This window comes from Phoxinus phoxinus, assembly GCF_949152265.1.
Source record: "Phoxinus phoxinus genome assembly, chromosome: 7".
Taxonomy (NCBI): domain Eukaryota; kingdom Metazoa; phylum Chordata; class Actinopteri; order Cypriniformes; family Leuciscidae; genus Phoxinus; species Phoxinus phoxinus.
In genome coordinates, this window is record NC_136882.1 from 34,765,439 (window position 1) to 34,786,310 (window position 20,872).

At 37.8% G+C, this 20,872-nt stretch overlaps 1 protein-coding gene across 7 annotated transcripts in view; it reads right to left on the minus strand.

Annotated features, from left to right (window-relative positions):
• Positions 1–20,872, minus strand: part of hdac4 (histone deacetylase 4) — a 207,009-nt gene that overhangs the window by 107,198 nt on the left and 78,939 nt on the right. For all 7 annotated transcript variants that reach the window (XM_079618643.1, XM_079618645.1, XM_079618646.1 and 4 more), the window contains one exon: positions 12,422–12,490. In XM_079618643.1, coding sequence (XP_079474769.1) covers positions 12,422–12,490 — 69 coding nt within the window. The remainder of the gene's footprint in view (positions 1–12,421; positions 12,491–20,872) is intronic.

A 20,872-nucleotide genomic window follows, 5' to 3' on the forward strand; every position in this document is an offset into this window, starting at 1 on the left:
CAAAATCACAGTCTATACTAACATACTTTTAATATATTAACAACAACCTATTGTTCAAACGTTTGAGGTAAGAAAGATTTTATTTTTGTTTAGTAAATTTTTTTTTAACTCAATTATAATATTACACAAAATAAAGTTATTTAAAAAAAAAAAGCTGTTCTTTTGAACTTTCTATTCATCAAGGAATCCTGAAAAATATTATAACGTTTCCGCCAAAATATTAAGCAGCATAATTGTTTTAAACATTTATACAAATAAATCTTGAGCAGCAAATGAGCATATATATAAATCATATATTTCTTGGACAATGAGACAAAACAAACACCATAAATGTCTACTTTTATGACTGGTATATTTTTAGATTTCTTCACAAGATGAATTTACAACAATTACGTTTTATTTTAAATATTTAAATAAGCATTAGGTTTTACAATATAAGTATTTAAAATGATTTTTAATGTGCATTCTGTGACATGCAGTTGTGTTGACCTGGTTTTCAACTTAAGAATGAATGCACCCCTTCGCTTTTGTGCACCTCTGCTTATCCGGCTGTCATCTGTTCATCAACAGCAGCTCGATGTACGTGCAAACTGGCCAGGCTGGACAAGCGATTGTTTCGTCAAAAGACCCAAACATTTTTCACACTAGCCCTGAGGAGCGTCAGAAATCAACTTCTGTCATGACGAAAACTCCCGGAATGTTTGGCATGGTAACAAAGAGCGTGCATGCTCGAAATGTGACCTGTGTCTGAGTCCACTATTACATTTTTGGAGCTTATATTTTTTTATATATTTTTATTTTATTTTTGGTCATGGTGGAATAGATACGCAAGAAAGACATGCTGCTGCTGTACAAAATTGCAAACATGAATTGCCCGTAGCAGATCTATACAGGTGGACCTGGGGAAGGTGGAGGGTTTCTGAAAGCTCGCATTGGCTACTGATACGGCAAGAACCAATCAGCTGTGCCCTAATCTGATTGCACTCAGATCGAGTTTGACAGACATATCAGTCTGTGCAATCTAGAGTTTCATAACTTTGTATTTCGCTGTATTCAACGTTTCATTGATTTGTTTTTATTCTTTACTTTTATGAAGGAACACTTATTTTAAACATGCAAAAACACAGTTTGTTACTCTTTGACAAAAATGCTTCAATTTAACCAATTTATTAAAATAAATTCTGAATCATTTGAATGATTAACTTGGCCTAAAATAAAATTTTAAGAAGTGCATTAGATATTCCATCAGCTTAATTCACTTCACTTCCATTAAAGGTGAAGTGTGTCTTTCTCATATTAAAAACAAGGATTAGAAATAGTTCAATGACAAAAAAAATCTAATACAAGAACACTTTTGTCATTATTTGAGGTAAAATAACCAATTTATTCAAATAAATTCAGAATCATTCGAACATTTTGCTTGGCCTAGAACAGAATTTGAACATTTGATATTAGCATACACATTTTACCCCCGTTCATTTCTGACCCAACGCCCCGAGCCGTACTCACGGTCAAGTTCTGCGTTCTCAAATCACGCCTGGTTAAGACACGTGTTGGTCAAGCTCACTGGGAGAGCCCAGCCCTGTTCAGTCTGCTCAGGCTCTGCTCCTTTTGTTCTCTCACACTCGGATGTCAAAACAACATCAATGGCTTCTGCAGCGAGGAGCACGTGGGAGGAAAGACCTCATTCATATTTACTCAGTCCCTCAGGCTCATCACACTCTCTGTAGCTCTTGTAGCTGAGGGAGTGTGTGTGCTGGTCCATTAGCCCCACGGTGTCTTCACTCAAGAGCTCCAGGCCCCTGTGGACCCTGGCCTGGCCGGGCGGCGTAACCTCGCTGGTTTTGACCAGAGGCTTCAGAGCCTCATATCCTCTCTCTCTCTCTCTCTCTCTCTCAGAAATGATGCGGGTGAAGCAGACCAATGTACTGCACATATGCACATGCAGTGCTGAAATGAGCATGAATAATGCAGACAGTAAGTACACAGATGCGTGAAGGCTTTTAAAAGAAGAAAAATAAGGCTTTCATATGGCAAATGACAGCAAATGATGACTGTTGCCATGAAAATCAAAGAGATGAAGAGAGGTTGGTAAAGTGCTCGGGATCATGCAACAGCCTTTTACTAACCCTACGCTGTGAATTAGTAGATAGCATGTTGAGGGGATCTGTGTTGTGCTCTTATCGGTAGCTGAAAACAATCAAATTAGCCAAAATGTTGAATAAACAAACATTCAAGGGGCAAGGACTTGGTGAACCACTTCAGAAATGTGTGGGAAAAAGCTCATTTACCTCTGGATTCTTGAATCAGAGCTTAATGAATGGCATTTCAGCTGGAGTTCCTCCAAATGCCCATTCATTTTCAGTATGGAAGCTGTCAGAAGCCTTGCGCGGAAATATGCTGATTAATTTGTTAGATAAGGACCATATCCGAGAACAGCATTGTTATACAGATTTCAAGTTCTTAAATGGCACCAAATAGAATCGCTAAAGCTTGCAAACAAGCTTAAAAAAGATATACTGTACATACAGATGCATATATACACATATTTCAAAGAACCAAAATGATTTTGTCTATCATTATTGTAGAAAAGTCCACTATAAGGTTTTCACAATTATCTTTTGAATATTCATAGACAATATTCATCTTCAAAGAACTAAACCCTGAATTGCAACCATGCATTAGTATTACAGGCTCATTTACTTCAACAGACAAATGCTCTTTCTCAGCAAGTTGAAAATAATAGCAAAACCATCCTGCTAAATGGCATACAGTCTAGACACGACACTCCCCCTAATGCCCATACTAAACTCACAATCCACTAAAACGCATCCCATCCATTTGCATGGCGACTAGTTACTGCTCTTCAAGAACAAGACCGAGGCAAATAAATTAGGTTTGGTATCGTCCACCCAGCCGGAAATCAAAAGTCAGTCTGGACCTCAGCAGCCATCAGGAAATAACGGCTGTTTGAAAACATGCTTGTGGGGGAAGCACATGGTCTGTGTATCTGCGGGTAACTTTACAGCAGGATTGTTTTCTCTCTCCGAGTGTTTGCAATAACGGCCTCGCTGCTTCCAGGAAAAGACCTATTCCTCAGCTATTAGCCCATCTAATATCCTGCTCTCATCTTGTTACAGACATGAGATCGTGGAAGAGCACACGACAGGAGCCCGACCAGAACCAACCAGTCCATTCCATCAGTTTACATTACTGTATTTTTCTGATGTTAAAATCATTCAATAAATGAAATTGAACAACATTTTTCAAACATCTAATAAAAAATGGGAACAAAATACATTTCAATTTAAAACATATTTAAGTGTTGGCCATTTTTTATTGTTTAGTTCTGAAAACTAACACAAAAAAAGAGTGCATCGAGACAAAAAGGGGGCGCTCATGAGCACCCGTCTGAAACTTAAAACAATAAACTGCCAGTGTTATTTTTGCATTATTTATATAATATTAAAGTGTTTATTAAAACTATCAATTAGATTTTTAAAGTCGCTTTATGTGCTTTTGTCATTTATTTTTAAATACTACTATTTAGCTTTGGTTCTATTTTTAGCAAGTTTGGTATTTCAGCTTAAAGTTAGTTAAATTTAACATCTAATATTTTATTTCAACTTCAATATCTGAAAATAGTTCAAAGACCAGATAAATAAAACGAAGCCACCATTTTTTTGTTCTCGTTGACTATCCTGTTTGACTTAAAAATAAACCACCTCACGGATGTAAAATGGGTTGTGAACGCTGTTTTATGTTGACTATAACGTGCAAAGACAACTAAGTAAGCTGTAGATTGATTTCCCAATTGTCTAAACACTGTGGTGCTTTAAACATTGGCCTGTTTGTTTGAGCGGCCCAACATAGCAACATTGGCTCAACGATTGGCATCCGTTTGCCCAAACAATTGAAAATGGACGTAACGTTCGGGAAAACCTGTTTGAAAAGTCATTTATTCACCAATTCCATTTGGTGACACTAGCATTACACATCTGCAATTCGACTTCAGCCAGAAAATCATGGGCGGCAACTGTTGTGTGTGTGGTGTGGTGCACAGAGGTTCGTATTGATCTGCTCCGGTCCTGGCAACATTTAGAGCATTACGCAATGCCCTTCTAACAAGCCACAATGGCCAGTTTGACAGACAGCTGGACTCATAGACTTGGACTGCTGAGGAATGATACATCCGTCAATCAATCAAAACACTCGGCCAAGCTGTCAATCCATCAGTGGCAGCAGAACATACAGAGATTGATAGATGTGTTTATGTAGAACGGACACCACCATAGTCACGACACACATCTGGACAGCTGAGTTCTGATTGAGAGGAACTGACTGCTAAAAAGAAGTTGTCCTTCAGTGTCATGAAAAAAACGTCATAATTAAAAAAAACTTAATGGTTCAAAACCAGAATAACAATAATATTTTTTTACAAATTAAATTAGTAGTAATATTATCCAAATATCACATTAAATAATCAATTAATCTGTGAATACAGTTTTTTACATATTATTTAGTGACCAATCACATTTATTGTTTATTCTTACTAACTGATAATTGATTAACTGCTGTAAATCTCAGTAAAATTGATTGCTAATACCTTGAAAAACAACTACTGAGGATAATGTGTAGGAACCAACGCCAGATGTAAGAACATGTATGAATGAGATCTGTCTAGAATGCAACAGTCCTGACAGAATAGCCGTCTACTGCCTGCCGACCGCTTTGCTTGGCAGCTCTGACCTGGACACGGGTGCCACGTTCAGAGGGCCAGGCAGGAGGCATGATGACCATCTGTGAGGGCTGGCACCTGGACCAGGCAGCGTTCTCCCTCCAAAAACTCATGTACTGTACACGGGTGACTTCCTCTGAAAACCATCTCCCTCTCACAGCCTACATTCTGGTGAAACGGCTGTTGAAGAGCTTTTCACAGTGACTTCATTTAGGACTGGCTGGTATGACAAATGTTTCAAATGGTTTCCCCAAAATTCAACTGAAAATGCAACTTTTAATGACTTCTGAAGTCTCAAAATTATTCAACCCCTTCATGGCAAGCATATTTAGACCTTAGTAGAACACCCTTTTGCTGTTATGAGCTGCTGCAAACGAGATGTAAAACAAGACACGAGCTTCTGGCAGCGTTTATGAGGAATCTAAACCCATTCCTCATGAGCAATGGCCTCCAGTTCAGTAATATTCTTGGGTTTGTGTGCGGCAAACAGCTTCTTCAAATTCCACCAGAGATTATCTACGGGGATCAAGTCAGGTGACTGTAGCCGCGTTTCCATTACCCTTCAAAATGCGCAAATTGAAATTGCGAATTGAAAATACGCTCAATGGAAACACGTCAATTTCGCAAAAACTCCCATTTATCGCAAAAAAGTTTTTACACTCGCACGAGGTGGTTTTTCAGGCAATTCGAAAAAGAAATATTCCGCAAAACTGCAATGGAAACAGTTTACAGTCAACTGACTTAGAAGGCGCGGTGTGTTCGGACAGAATACGAGACGGAGTTGTTTATTAAATTCATAAAAGACAAAAGAATTACATGAATACTGGATTCTAAACAAACCTAGCCAGTTCTGATATTTCATGTGTTCTAGCTCAAACACAACTGGTGCAACTAAGCCCTTGATTAGTTTGATACAACACCTGTTTTGCAGATTTGTGCTGTTGTTGTGAGGGATTATTCAGGGGGTTGAATAATTTTGAGACTGCAGAAGTCATTAAAAGTTGCATTTTCAGTTAAATTTGCAGAAACCACTTGAAACATTTGTTGTGTTGAGCTATTTCAGTTACTCTTGTTTGATTTGTTCATTGCAAACAGCTGTATATACATATATATATATATGGGCGGTCAACATTAATGCGTTAATGCATGTTAATGCGTTAACGCATGGGGTTAATTTAAAATCCTTAGCGCATCAAAATGATTTTAACGCAAATAAATTACTGAAGCACGTGAAATTGTGTCATTAGCGTAACTTGCGTCACTCACATAGTTATATGATCTTGGGAGTCGGGAGTTTAACATACTGAGCATCTACGATGGCGCAAGCACCTGTAACCCAGGTAGGTGGAAATGTATATACTATCCCTTTAACCTGATTTCCCTTCTCTGTTTGTGATCAGATCATTTTAAGGCATTAAACTCCAGGAGAGTTTTCAGTCCAATGAACCAGTAAGCGAATGCATTTAAACAATTAGTCCAAAATAGTGGTAATGTAAGAAAACCATAAAATATGGTGATATATACCATGATTTTGGAGCAACAAGATTTTTGACATACCACCTACCTCTACTTCATGACTCAATTGATCTCATTTCCGATAATAAATAGTCTAAACTTGTGTCAGCAAAAGTTTTGGTCAAATGCATTTTTTGGTGTTGAATCAGCAGAGTGAGGAATCGCTATGCAAAATGGGTTTTAATAGTAAGCACTAAAACTTGTCCTGAATTGTTGTAGGATTGCGCAGGGCTGTTGGGATAGCAGTTAGGCTCCGCCCTCGACCCATCCCGCCCTTTTTGGCTTTAGCGGTGCGTATCAGTCCGCTTTACTGACCTGGCTGGACTCCATCCCCTCTGGAGTTCAGCCAGTCCTGGAGAGAGAGAAAACAATAGAGGGATAGAGAGAGAGGTGGAGCAGCGCAATGACCCTTTTCTTCGGGGAGAAAGCGGACAGGGAAGGACAGTGAGAGAAAGTGAAAGAGAAATGCACCGTAAGCCAAAAGAATCTTTCAGCCACACAAAGAAAGTGTCCTTATAGTGGAGACAAGGTGACTGTTAAAGCTCCATAACTCTTAAAAACATGCCACCATTTCAGTATGCAGATTACATTAGAGCTGCAAAATGTGTCAAATTTCATCATCTACATCCTTTAAAACTGTCCATAAGTTATATTATTATAAATGTGTTATAGCAGTTTGCACTTGTGCTACAGTAATGTGAGAGATGCAGGTTCAAGTAATGTAATATATATATATATATATATAGTATTGTTTTGTTTTGTTTTTTGAATGATGTCAGATAAAAAGAGAGGGAACAAATTAAAAAGTTAGGGATAATCAGACTGAAGGGGTGAATAAGGTAGGGCTTTTCAGGCATTAGCATACGGGCCACGCCCATTCGAGAGCCACGCTCTGTCCCTGCTCTCTGTTCTTATCTGTAGTGCTGTTTGTGTCTCTCTTTTCCACTTAAGAGCTCATCTATAATTCAGTGCTCTAAATAAAGAGGCAGCGCTGTGATAAAACAGGACTCTGGGAGCACCCGGGTGGACTATCCAAGTTTATCGCTGTAGGGCCTGAACCCCAAACACACACACACACACACACAACAACAACAACAACACCACATAACAACACACATCACTGGATGCAATATTCTCTCAATATTTTCCAGCCTTCTGATGATATTTAATATATCTATTGATAGGTGTGGATTAAAGGGGGGGATAGAGGAGACATCAGTTTGAGCAAACAAACCATTTTGCCAAATAGATTCAAAAGGTTTGATGCAAGAAGTAAAAATCCATTTTAAAATAGTCAAGGCATGTTTTAAATCATTGTAATATCAAATAAAATCATTGAAATATTTCAAAATGATTCATGAAAATTATTTTAAAAACTAATGCCGTTATTGAAGTTTATATTAGAGATAAAAATTATCTCTCAAGAAAGCGAAGGATCACAAAACTAATGAATGATGCTGTCTTTAAGAAATATCATTTGCCCGATAACAAGTGCTTTAAAATCAAAGTTATTGTGAATAGTCAACACATTGCTCAGAGACACGACCATCTTTAGAAGACATTTGTGGTGTAGGAGCCTCAGATGCATACTACATTACACACACACACACACACACACACACTTCTTACTGCCACCCTCTGAAAGAGAAACTCGCTCAGTGAGGCTACTTAATATGCAAACAAATCTGTCTTCATAAAGTTCATCATCTCCTGTGTGAATCATGTTCTCAAAGCCTCCTCCTCTTCAGACGACCAGCAATCACACACAAACATCATCTTTATGAAAAAACTAGACCAAAGTTTCTACTAATAATGATACATAATGGCAGTTCACTTTTTATGATACACGTGTGACAGACATAAAATGTTAGATTAAACAGAAAGGACTATCGCAGCTTCATGCCAACTTTAAACATGGTCAAATGTGTTTAACACACTTGTGTGTGTGGCGAGCGCACAGGCGCCGTTGTTCTGTAGAGGCCGTTGCATCATCCAAGTGGATGCTACACACTGGTGGTGGTTGAGGAAATATATGATTGTAAAATGCTTTGGGTGAACAGTAGTACATAGTAAAGCGCCATATAAATGCATCGGTCATTCATGCTTCCATTGGCTAATCACAAACAGATAGCCCAATTTTTTTTTTAAACGTATGCACAAGCAAGGTGGATGGCCTTGGTTCTCACCCTAGAGATGTAAGTTTGAATGTGACTCCCCGTTCCACTGAGTCTATCCAATAAAGCTGCAAAAAGCCTCTCCAAAAATGCATGGGATAAAATCGCTATAAAGAGCAGATGCATTTGCATGTTTTTTTTTGGAGAAGGCCGGTTTGGAGCTCAGAGGTGTGGGCGTTTAACAAGTCGCCAACAGCTCATCTTCATTTTCAATTCATTTTCCGCCCTCGTAGCAGGAGATCTGCCCAGCACGTTTGCGAGAGCCAGTACGCTTTCACAAGCCTCCTCTGAGGAAGAGTGTGTACGAGTGAGCGAGTTATGTGTGAATGCATGAAAAGGTCATAGCATTACTTGACCAGAATGTGTGTGTGTGTGTGTGTGTGTGTGTGTGTGTGTGTGTGTGTGTCTGAGAGGCTTTAACACACACAAACTGTAAGAATAACACACTGTGATGACTCAAGCTCTCAGCAGACACACAGATGCAGACAAACATGCTTGAATGAACTCACACGCCAGGGCCGCACAAAGGCCGTCTACAACATAAATAAGACATAAGACAGACAGAGTATAGCACATGACATCAGCACTCAGGACACTCAGACATTCAACCAGTTTGACATGTAAACAGGACTCTTTACCTGATGCAAAATTTAAAGAGATTCAAATATAAGCATTTTGGCATTCTTCGATATGATTTTTTTGTCTTCTGTGGAAAAATAAAAAATAAAATAACATGTATTGATTGGTTTTTCAATGCAATTATAATGAATGGGATGCAAAAGCATCATAGAAAACAACACAAAAGTAGTTCAATACAGTGTTGTTATCGTTAACTAAAACAAGGGAACAAATTAGTTTTTTTTAATTGGTGTTACTTAAAAAAAAAAAATTATCTGAAGAAAAAAAAATATATATAAATATATATTTTCAGCTAGCTTCCAAAGCTAATTAATCTCTTTCATTTAGTTCAAAGTACTAAAATAACTAAAACTAAATTAACTTAAACTTAAATGAAATGTGAGAGCTTTGTTCCAGTGCTATATTAGACTTATGAGAAACAGACTAAAAGTAATCATTATTTACTGATAACAATGTATTACTGTATTATAAAAATATTCATAAAATATATGAATAAATGCTAAATATGTAAAAAAAAATATTGTAAAACAATTGATAAATCAAATTGTATAAGTGCACACACATATACACACAATAAATAAACACTATTTTTTTGATACAGTAATGAGTAAATTTAAATTACTTTTTTATAATACAGTAATGAAAAAGAGTTTTGATGTTTTTGCATTATGCTAATGAGATTGAGTAGCAATGCTTGGTATTTTGTATAAATAGCTGCCTCTCCATGTTTAACAGTGTTTTTCCTTTTTTGTTTTTTTTCAAAAGGAACAGCGCAGACCGCCTAATATCTAATGCTTACATGTCTCACACATGTTGAATAATGCATGAAGCTGCATATGGTGGTTTGATATTGGGTATGTGCTGCTCCGACACAAGCATCAGACAAATGAAGGCATCGTACAGTAACTACAGTCCGATCCGGCCAAAAACACCAGTGCTGGCTGGGAATGTTATGATCCAAAAACAGCAAGCACGCCTTGTCCACGCGGACTCATTAAACATACGGTATAAAGTAGCATCGGTCCCCGCTCAGAGAGCATGTTTACAATCAATACTAATTCAGCATGGAGGGGAACAGGGGAAGAGAGACAGATAGAGAGGGAGAGTGAAAGAGTGGAAAGGCGCCGTTGGCAGTGAGCAGGTCTCCAGGCGAGACTTTCAGCACCATCTGTTTCCTGCTCCTCAGTTCCAGTCTTAAACCAGTCCTGCACAAGACTAAACCAGCTGAACCAGCATAGACCGGGTCTAAACCTGCACCCCTTAAACAGGTTATCAAGACCCACACAAAAACTAAACTCCTTCAAGTCCAGTTCAGTCTTTCAGACATGAACAGAAAATCTGTCAAATAATCTGCTATCTTCTCCCCTCCTTCCTTTCTTACATTATTTATATTTATTATTTCCTTCCTCATTTCCTTCTTTTTTCTCATTCCTGCCCCGTCTCCCTTTCTGTCATTCCATCAAATTCTTCAATCCTTCATTCTTCCATTTTTCATTCATTGTTTCCTTTTTTTCATCTTACATACTTTCCTTTCCTTCCCGTTAAAAAGGATTTACTAAAAAAGGTCAGAAACTTTTATCTCTAGCCAAGAGAAACCCTATTTCTACCGCATTATTGTGTGTGTTCTACATGGACATAAAGCCCTCACTAAGTCCTCAGACTACAGCGGTCTGTGTGTGGCTCTCTGGCCGGGCCGACATGTGTGAGTGTCTGTACACAGATGCCACGCTCTGTCTCTTTTAGCAGGAGCGGAGGGAAACCACATCGGGCTAACCAATGTGTTTGTGGCTAGCCAGCAATCCACTGCTATTCCAGCTCCAAGAGGAGAGACTGCACATACACATATACATATATATGATACAGAAACAAATATAGAGAAAGAAATATACATTTCAAAGGACAGACAGACGGAACGACAGACGGACAGACAAGACAGACAGACAGACAGACAGACAGACAGACAGACAGACAGATAGATAGATAGATAGATAGATAGATAGATAGATAGATCAAATATAGATAAATAAATATACATTTTAAAAGAGAGACAGACAGACAGAACAAATACAGAACGACAGACGGAACAAATAAAGAGAAATAAATATACATTTCAAAGGACAGACGGAACGACAGATGTATAGATAGACGGAACGACAGACGGAACGACAGATAGAACGACAGACAGAACGATAGATAAATGGAACGACAGACGGAACGACAGATAGATAGATAGACGGAACGACAGACGGAACGACAGATAGATAGATAGACAGATAGACGGAACGACAGATAGATAGATAGATAGACAGACGGAACGACAGACAGAACGACAGATAGATAGATAGACGGAACGACAGACGGAACGACAGATGGAACGACAGATAGATAGATAGATAGATAGATAGACAGATGGAACGACAGACAGAACGACAGACGGAACGACAGATAGATAGATAGATGGAACGACAGACAGATAGATAGACGGAACGACAGACGGAACGACAGATAGATAGACAGACAGACGGAACGACAGACGGAACGACCGACAGATAGACAGACGGAACGACAGATAGATAGACAGACAGAACGACAGATAGATAGACAGACGGAACGACAGACAGAAAGACGGAACGACAGATAGACAGACGGAACGACAGATAGATAGACAGAACGACAGATAGATAGACAGACGGAACGACAGACAGAAAGACGGAACGACAGACAGAAAGACGGAACGACAGATAGATAGACAGAAGGAACGACAGACGGAAAGACAGAACGACAGACAGAACGACAGATAGATAGATAGACGGAACGACAGATAGATAGACAGACGGAACGACCGACAGAACGACAGATAGATAGACGGAACGACAGACAGAACGACAGACAGAACGACAGATAGATAGATAGACGGAACGACAGATAGATAGACAGACGGAACGACCGACAGAACGACAGATAGATAGACGGAACGACAGACAGAACGACAGACGGAACGACAGATAGATAGATAGACAGACGGAACGACAGATAGATAGACAGACGGAACGACAGACGGAAAGACAGATAGACAGACGGAACGACAGATAGATAGACAGACGCAACGACAGACGAAATAAATATACATTTTAAAAGACAGACAGACAGATAGAAAGATAGACGGAACAACAGACAGATAGTACATCTGATGGTATATTTTCCACTGAATGAAACGTTTTTAAAAGGCCTATTAAACACATCTCCAACTCTACAGTGTCACAGAAGCCAATCAGTTCTCACACACACACACACACACACACACACACACACACACACACACACACACACACACAACGTACACACACACGCCTACCAGAAGGAATGTGGTTGACTCCAGATGGCTTCAGAAGTTCCAGTGGCTGTTCTTTACTGGGAAGTCCATCTGCGGGAGAGAGAGAAACAATTCCAACTGAGAAATGGCGTGTAGCGCTGAGGATCAGGGAAGCATACGTCATCAGGATATTCTATTACCGCTCTGAACACAAACTACATATGCAACATATGGACCATTGCCAGGGAAAAGCCATATTTCTGAAGCAAATTAATGTGAGGGATTGACGTGCACTCGCTGTCTTAAAGGTTACAAAACCGCCTCCGTTTCATTTCTTTCTAATACATGTTCCTGCTTTCTCTTTGTAATCTTTCATCAAAAATTTAATGTCTTGTTTCACATCTAATACAACTTTCATATCAGGTGACAGGTCCCAAGTGTTTTTTTCTCTGCAGTTTCACTTCACTTTAAATTTTTTTTGGGAGGGGGCATATTTTCAATATTTCATCAGCTAAAAAAATTCAGACCGAAGCACAAAACCTACTGAATATAAACTGTATATCTCTCACAGCCACATTTTTATTTGAATCTGCCATATACCCTGAAAAAGAAATGAAATGAACACGCAACAGATTTCCTAAAGCAAGATTTATAATTACGTGAAAAGGCAAAACAACATCAGTAGGCAAGATAACTCAGGGAGAACCAGCTATAAATAGCCTAGATCTCTAAAAGAGGGAGAGGGAGGGGGAGAGAGGGAGAGAGAGATGGAGAGAGAGAGAGAGAGAGAGAGAGAGAGAGAGAGAGAGAGAGAGAGAGAGAGAGAGAGAGAGAGAGAGAGAGAGAGAGAGAGAGAGAGAGGCTCAATGCAGAATACATGAGAGCATTAGCATTCACAAACACACACACATACAGTAGCAGAGGGATCATAAAACCTGCACATCTCATATTAATCCACCATAACAAAGGAGAAAGTGTGCATAGGGGGAATCTCATAAAACCCTTTAAGAACAAACAAAACATGTTTTTCCATTGTGACATTTTCATTAAGACGTGTATGCATATTCTTCTCAAACTCTCATTACTGTAATGTAAAAAAAAAATCATATGGTACTGTAAGCATTTATACATCAATAGTTTTGTGTGTAGCTTGATATATTGTTTAGATTAATCTTATGATATAATCATACATTTATGAATATAATTATATTTTAATTTATTTAGTATTTATATATATATGTCCTTATATAATATTCATTTTTAATTTAGGTTTATAATTAAATATATACATACACACTGAAATTAATTTAGTTTTTGCTTTCACAATTTGTGCATTATATAAAAACAATAACCAATAACTATTTAAATAATAATAATAATACATATTACTATGGTACATGGCAATGTAGGGAGAAAATGTTTAAATGCCATGCAAATAATGTCACAATGAAAGAAAATATTAATGGTACCAAAACAGGCTTTATTTTTTTTATACTCAATTTACTGGACACTACTGTTCAAAAGTTTGGGGTTGTTAAGATTTTTGGCAAAGAAATTAATAATTTTATTCAGCAATGACATGATAAAGTGATACAAAGTTACCATAAAGAGAATAATAATGTTACACAAAATATTAAAATTTCAAATAAGTGATGTCATCACAGGAAAAGATTTATAAAAGGACCCAAATAAATACATTTTAAAATATATTAAAATAAAAAAAGTCATTTTACATTTAAATAATATTTTACAATTTTAATTTTTACAGAATTTTTTTTAGCAAATAAATGCAGACTTGGTGAGCATATCAGACTAATTTTAACAGTTGTGTATCCTTATTTTAAATGATAAAAAAAAGTAATTACAAATATGATATCTTTTTTGAGCATGTGAAAAATAACTCCGACAGCCGGTTTAGTGGCATTCTTCTCAGCTGTAATGAGTTTGTATATGGCAGCACCGGGAGCAGCCATTCGTCTCACAGTAATGAGCTTCAGATGCACTTCACACGAGTGAGCTTCCTGACATACTGACCCCAATGTGTCTCACACCTACTCGCCACAGACAGACAGTGAATCACAGCCTGAGAGACAGAGGAGGAGGAATGCAAAGACTTCACAGCGTTTCATTCATTAGACATTCCCGTCACAGCCAGGCCAGCGGCGGCAGGGTCGTTTCCACGGATCAACTGTCGTCAGTTCCTCTGAAAGTGAGACCGCGGGGCTTTACACAGAACACTGCAGAGAGGACAAACCACCGCCTCGCAAAATCTGGAGGGGTTAACCCAGAGAGATTCGGATTTTGTTGTTGTCTATTCCATTTTTCTACCCCAACATCACTTCTGTAGACGCCGAATCTGTCCTCAAACCTGCCTGGAGCGGCAGAGAGACAGGAAAAACATTCCCACACAACTGACAATCAGATGATGACAAATCAACCCTGCGTACTGTACGGAGGTCGACGCTATTCTGAACAGGAAAAGTGGATTCTTCAACAAAACACTCAGGAATACTTCAATCTGTTTGTGTGTGTGTGTGTGTGTGTGTGTGTGTGTGTGTGTGTGTGTGTATATATATATAGGGCTGTAAACGATTAATCGCGATTAATCACATCCAAAATAAAAGTTTGTGTTTACATAATATATGTGTGTGTGTATTGTGTATAATTATTTTGTATATAAAAATACACACACATGCATGTATATATTTAAGATAAATTTGTTATTTATATATAAAATATTTCTATTTGTATATAATATAAATTATATAAATATATATATACATGTAGTATATACAAATATTTCTCAAATATATACATACATGTGTGTGTATTTTTATATACAAAATAATTATACACAACACAATACACACACATATACTGTATTATGTAAACAAACTTTTATTTTGGATGCGATTAATCGCGATTAATCGTTTATAGAGCCCTATATATTTTTTTCTTTTTTTTTTTCTTTTCTATAATGTCTATTGCTGTGGTTTGATGATCAAAGAAGCCCAAAACAATCCATGGTTGGTCAATTTGCATGTCATCCAGACAGTTTCTTCCTATCTAAGTGGGTTTCTCTTTGTCCGAAATACGCTGCAAATGTCTATAATCAAAAGCCCGGATAGTCAAAAGACTGCCAAAGTAGAGACGAGAGCCAATCCTCCAAACTCCCAGCCTCAACTACTATCAAGCGATCTGCCTTCATACATCTCGACTTAATCATATCTCTGGATCTCATTGAATGACAGGACCCAAGTGACCTCATCCATTCATGTAATACACACAGCAGCTCAGATAAGAGCTACACTTATCCCTGTGAATTCAGATCAGAACAGAGTGTATCAATCATCCCGCTGATAAGAGCCGTTCCAGCGGAGCGTGTACGGAACACGCTATTCCCAGACTGAGGTGTTCAACAAACTCTGCTTGTGTCTGGAAATAAAGCTGTGTTCAATGATTATTTTGATTAATATGCTCATGAATTACTTCTTAAAGGGATAGTTCACTTTAAAATGAAAATTCTGTCATCATATACTCACCCTCACATTTTTCAGATATTTTGAAAAATGTCAGTAACAAAACAGTTAACTGGTCCTATTGACTTCCATAGTATTTTTTTTTCCTACTATGTAAGTCAATGGGACCTGGTAACTGTTTGGTTACTGACATTTTTCAAAATATCTTCCTTTGTGTTCAGCAGAAGAAAGAAATTCATACAGGTTTAAAACAACTTGAGGGTGAGTATATGATGACAGAATTTTCATTTTAAAGTGAACTATCCCTTTAATTACTTATTTAACTAATCAGGTCAAAAAGTGTACATAAAGAATTTATCAAAAAAAGATCTCCAAAACATCCAAAACATGCAAATATATATATATATATATATATATATATATATATATATATATATATATACACATACAAGTATATTAAAAAAGTAAAACAAATATACAGTTGCATTACAATTATGGAGTTATAATAAAAAGGAGCCAGTATTAATAAATCACCCATTTAAGAAAGATCAAAGCATCTGGACGCATTGTATGTGTAATGTGAATTTAGAGGGACATTTTTATTCCCACATTGTCATTTTTATATTCAAACCCATGAACATTTTTTAATAAATGTACATTACATTTAAAAATATTATTACATTTTAAATGTTAAAATGGAGTAAAAATACACATTAAATTAATGTACATTACATTTAAAAATAAACATTTTGAAAACATTTAAAAAAGTAAAAATGTCACTATTTCTACATATATGTATATATGTGTGTGTATATATATATATATAATAGTGACATTTTTGGAGACAACTATTTTGATTATTAATTTCAATTAGAATGTTTATTGTTGCAGCCCTACCCCGACCCGCATGGCAAAGTATTATGGGATTTCTGGAGACTAGATGAAGACATCTTATCAGATAAGATGTTACACAACCACTGAACTTGAACACGTCTTCATGCCTTCCTACCTGTGTTTCCTGCGCGTGTTTGTTCTCCCCGACACAGAGTGTACGAGTTCAGGCTGGAGGAGCGGGAGGCAGATAAACAGCCGTGATTATCCTCCTCTGTAACCCAGCACGCTCCGGCACTGAACCCCGCTGAGTCCGGAGAGCGAGGAACCCGAGGAACCTGCAGCACATCGGCACACGCACGATACGGATCTATAGAAGGTGCCTAGCACACAGGCCTCGGGCTTTTAGCAAACTTTTGTCTTTCCGTGATGCTATTTTCAGCCATCCAGACAGAAGTCATGATTAATACATGCTTGCTGCACGGCGAAAATAAAACATTCATGGGAGAGCCCTCCGACGGTGTCCCCTCTGAACAAGCTTTTTAGATGGTGGCAGCACACATGAGAGGGATGTAGATGGGAGGGGGCAGAAAGAGGGGCATTAAAGAGAAGACAGAATAAACAAAGGATGGAAGCTGTTTGTGCTTCCGCCGCACGTTCCTGGGCTCGTCTCGCTGCACGCGCGCTCTATTTTTGGAAGCCTCCCTGGACCAGACAGGAGCAGAGCTTGTACCATCATGGCATTTTAATCAGACCCACAGTGCATCCCGACAACACAGCACTGCAGTTACTTAAGCATGCATGCAGAGAGCATTGCAGTCGGAGCACTTCTGCCACCAGTCAAGGATTAGAACAACTAGTTCCAATGACTTGGCGCATTAAGTGTACAAAAGTGTCTAAATAAATAAAACAAGGTAAATATGAAATGTGTTCATATTTCTTTCTTTGAGCTTTGGCTATCTGTAACACATGTAGTCATGTATGTGTTGTATATTTGTATTTGTATATTCACTAGTAATGTATTTGTTTGTTTTATCTGCTTAGGGACTACACACGTCAGTTGTCAATTATATAATGCAGTATGTATTGACGTGCATTGTTAAATAAATATATATTAAATCAATTAATATAACATTTATTTGCTATATCATATTACAATATAATATATATTTTTTAATAAATAAGCAAAATTCTAACTACGTATATCATAATACATGCATATATATACAATAAATGGCTGATATAAAAATGTTATATAACACTAAATACTACAGGCAACCATTTTTAAACCATTAAATGAATCTAGGCATCACAACATTATAAATGTACAGTATAAAAAAAGGTAATTAATTTTGTGATTTGCTGAATGTTATATTTATCAGTAATTAAATTATTAGTGTTTATAAAGATTAAAGGCCCCTGAAATCAAAATAATTGAATGTTTTTTTGTAAATAAGCTGGTGTGTTACAAAACAATGACAAATTTCAAATTTAGGAGATATAAGCATTCAAAACTAATAGTCTCTCACTTCTGCTAAAATGTATCACGGATTAAAATGACATCACCACGGCTTCTCATCAGATCTTCTGTCCAATCAAACGCTCTCTAGAACCTAAAGTCCCGCCCCCTATGCTATAAACACCACCTGGTCAAAGCGACCGTTGACACGTCACGGAGCAATATAGGTTGGAGATGTGTGTTCGGTTGCTCAAACGCTCGAGTTTTATTCAGTTTTACACCTGTACGTTGGTTAAGAATGAAATGGAAAGAATTTATTCACACCGACGATTGAATCCAAGGCATCATCCGTGCTCGGATTCGCTTCCATGGTGCTGTCAAGTACGACTTGCAGTCTGTGAGGTTAACTGAACGCTATTGGCTATTTAAAAAGGGGGAGGAGCCATTCAATATGTCCCGCATTAGCTTCCCGTTTCAGAAATTACTGAAATTACGGACAAAGCTGTGCGTTTCAAGGCACTTCAGTGGGCCTTTAAGTCTACATTAGATGTGTATGCCCAATTACATATCCCATATTGACCGACATTATTTAATAACCCCTTACGAAATCGATATATTATATTGTCATCAGGACAAAAGTAAGGAAAAGATCAACTGTACCCTGTAGACCAGAAGCAGAACATATTGACATAAACAGACAGACAGGCAGAGACGGCACAGGAGCCCCCTGCGTCTCAGGCACATATGTCTCTGTCTCTGTCTCTGTCTACATCACATCCTGATCCAGATTCACATATGCAGACACACAAACAAAAGATATGGTCGCAAACATTAATTCACTTTGGCACTACTATGAAGATAAAAGTACATAACAGAATTCCCACATCGTTTGACTCGTGATAAAATAAGGACTTTTAAAGTCCCCCTGCTGTAGTCAACAATTGTATCCCTTAAATCCCAATCTAATCTTTGATGACAAAAATTACATATTTAAACGGTTTTCCTTGAAGAAAAAAAGTCTTCATGTCTTAAAATAGCTTGAATCTCCACCCTTGCCTCATTAAGTATACGCGGTCCTATGAATATGCAAATGAGCCCCGCCTCCACCCAATCACACCAGCTCAGAGATCCACTCGTTGATGATCACACGTTGAAGAGTATATTATATTATTTATTATAAAATGAATACATAATACGTATATCTTTCTCGATGACACACACACACACACACACACACACACACACACACACACACACACACAGACGTCACTGAGTTCAAAAGCATCCAAAAAGTTTTTGTTCTCAATCAAAATCACAGCTGACATACTATCCATCAGAATGATTGAGAGTTTAAAAGGAGTTCAAGAAAAGTTGAGTGAAATGTTAAAGACTGATAGGTGTGTGTGTGTGTGTGTGTGTGTGTGTGTGTGTGTGTGATACTGAGATGGACAGACTGGCTGGCGGTGGCAGATGGCAGAAAGACGACACCAGAGCCTGATGGACTAGATGAGGAGAAGTCCGTCTGTCTGTGTGGCATGAGAGCCACGATTACATGATCACACACACACACACACTATTTGTCCCTCTCTGCTAGTACAGTAGCACATGCCACATCACACAGAGGTACATTAGAGCCAACATGAAACACCATTCACAGCCCATTTTACTTCTGTAATCTGTAGGGTTAGCCCCCAATATTAGACTAAACGTCAGTCGACAAGAGGAGGTTTGGTCGACTAAATTTTCGCTAGTCGCAGGAACAAACTCCAGGAAAAAACCTAGTTTGGAAATCGTTAACAAGACAGGTCCATGCGCTAATATGTCAGGCAGAAAATCCAAAGTGTGGGAACATTTCGAGAGCGTAAAAAGACTGACCACAAAAAAGTGGCGTGCGGCCTCATGACTCGTTTAAAACATGCATAGCCTAACATTAGCCACTTTACATGGTGTGAGTCCGGTAAATGAACTGTCCATACTGTTATAGTGTTTCAGTTTGCTTCAATATATTTTATAACTTATAAACTGAGGTTTCATTGAGTTTACATTTGTTGTTAAGGCTATACTTGTTTGTCGCCGGCCTGATTATGATCGCACTGATATGTCTATTTTAAGTGTTTCAGTTTATTTATCTCTTTTTTTTTAAGAATTGTTTTTTTTTATTGTCAAAATTCATGATTAAGTATTCAGAAATGTTTGATGCAGGATTAAAGTTAAACAATAACAATAGTTGTAGCAATAAATTATTATTAGAATATTGATAATGCATGTTTTCATTGTTTGAGTCTAATAGAATTTCTTAGGATTTTGCTGAAAAATTATGAAGACAAACATTGTTCTTTGTAAAATGTGCACTGATGAATCAGTAAGACAAGAATTGTGTTTTAGGAAAGTAAAAAGGGTGAGTTCTGATTTCTCCTGACACAAGGGTTCACGAGATTATATTTATGAGCATTTTTACAAGATGTCATTCAGACCAGCAGCTCACACACAAAAAAAAAAAGATTGAAGCTCAAACCTGAAACCATTTGAGTTCTGGACGGTTACACTGAATCTTATCTCCATAACGCTCCTGTTCATGGGACATCCCCTCAATCTGTTTTCAACCACCATCACCACTGCCTCGAAACATCAGAAGAAGAGAGCAGTGGGTGTGTGTGTGTGTGTGTGTGTGTGTGTGTGTGTGTGTGTGTGTGATTCCAGTGAAGTTTTGAAAAGCTCTTCTAG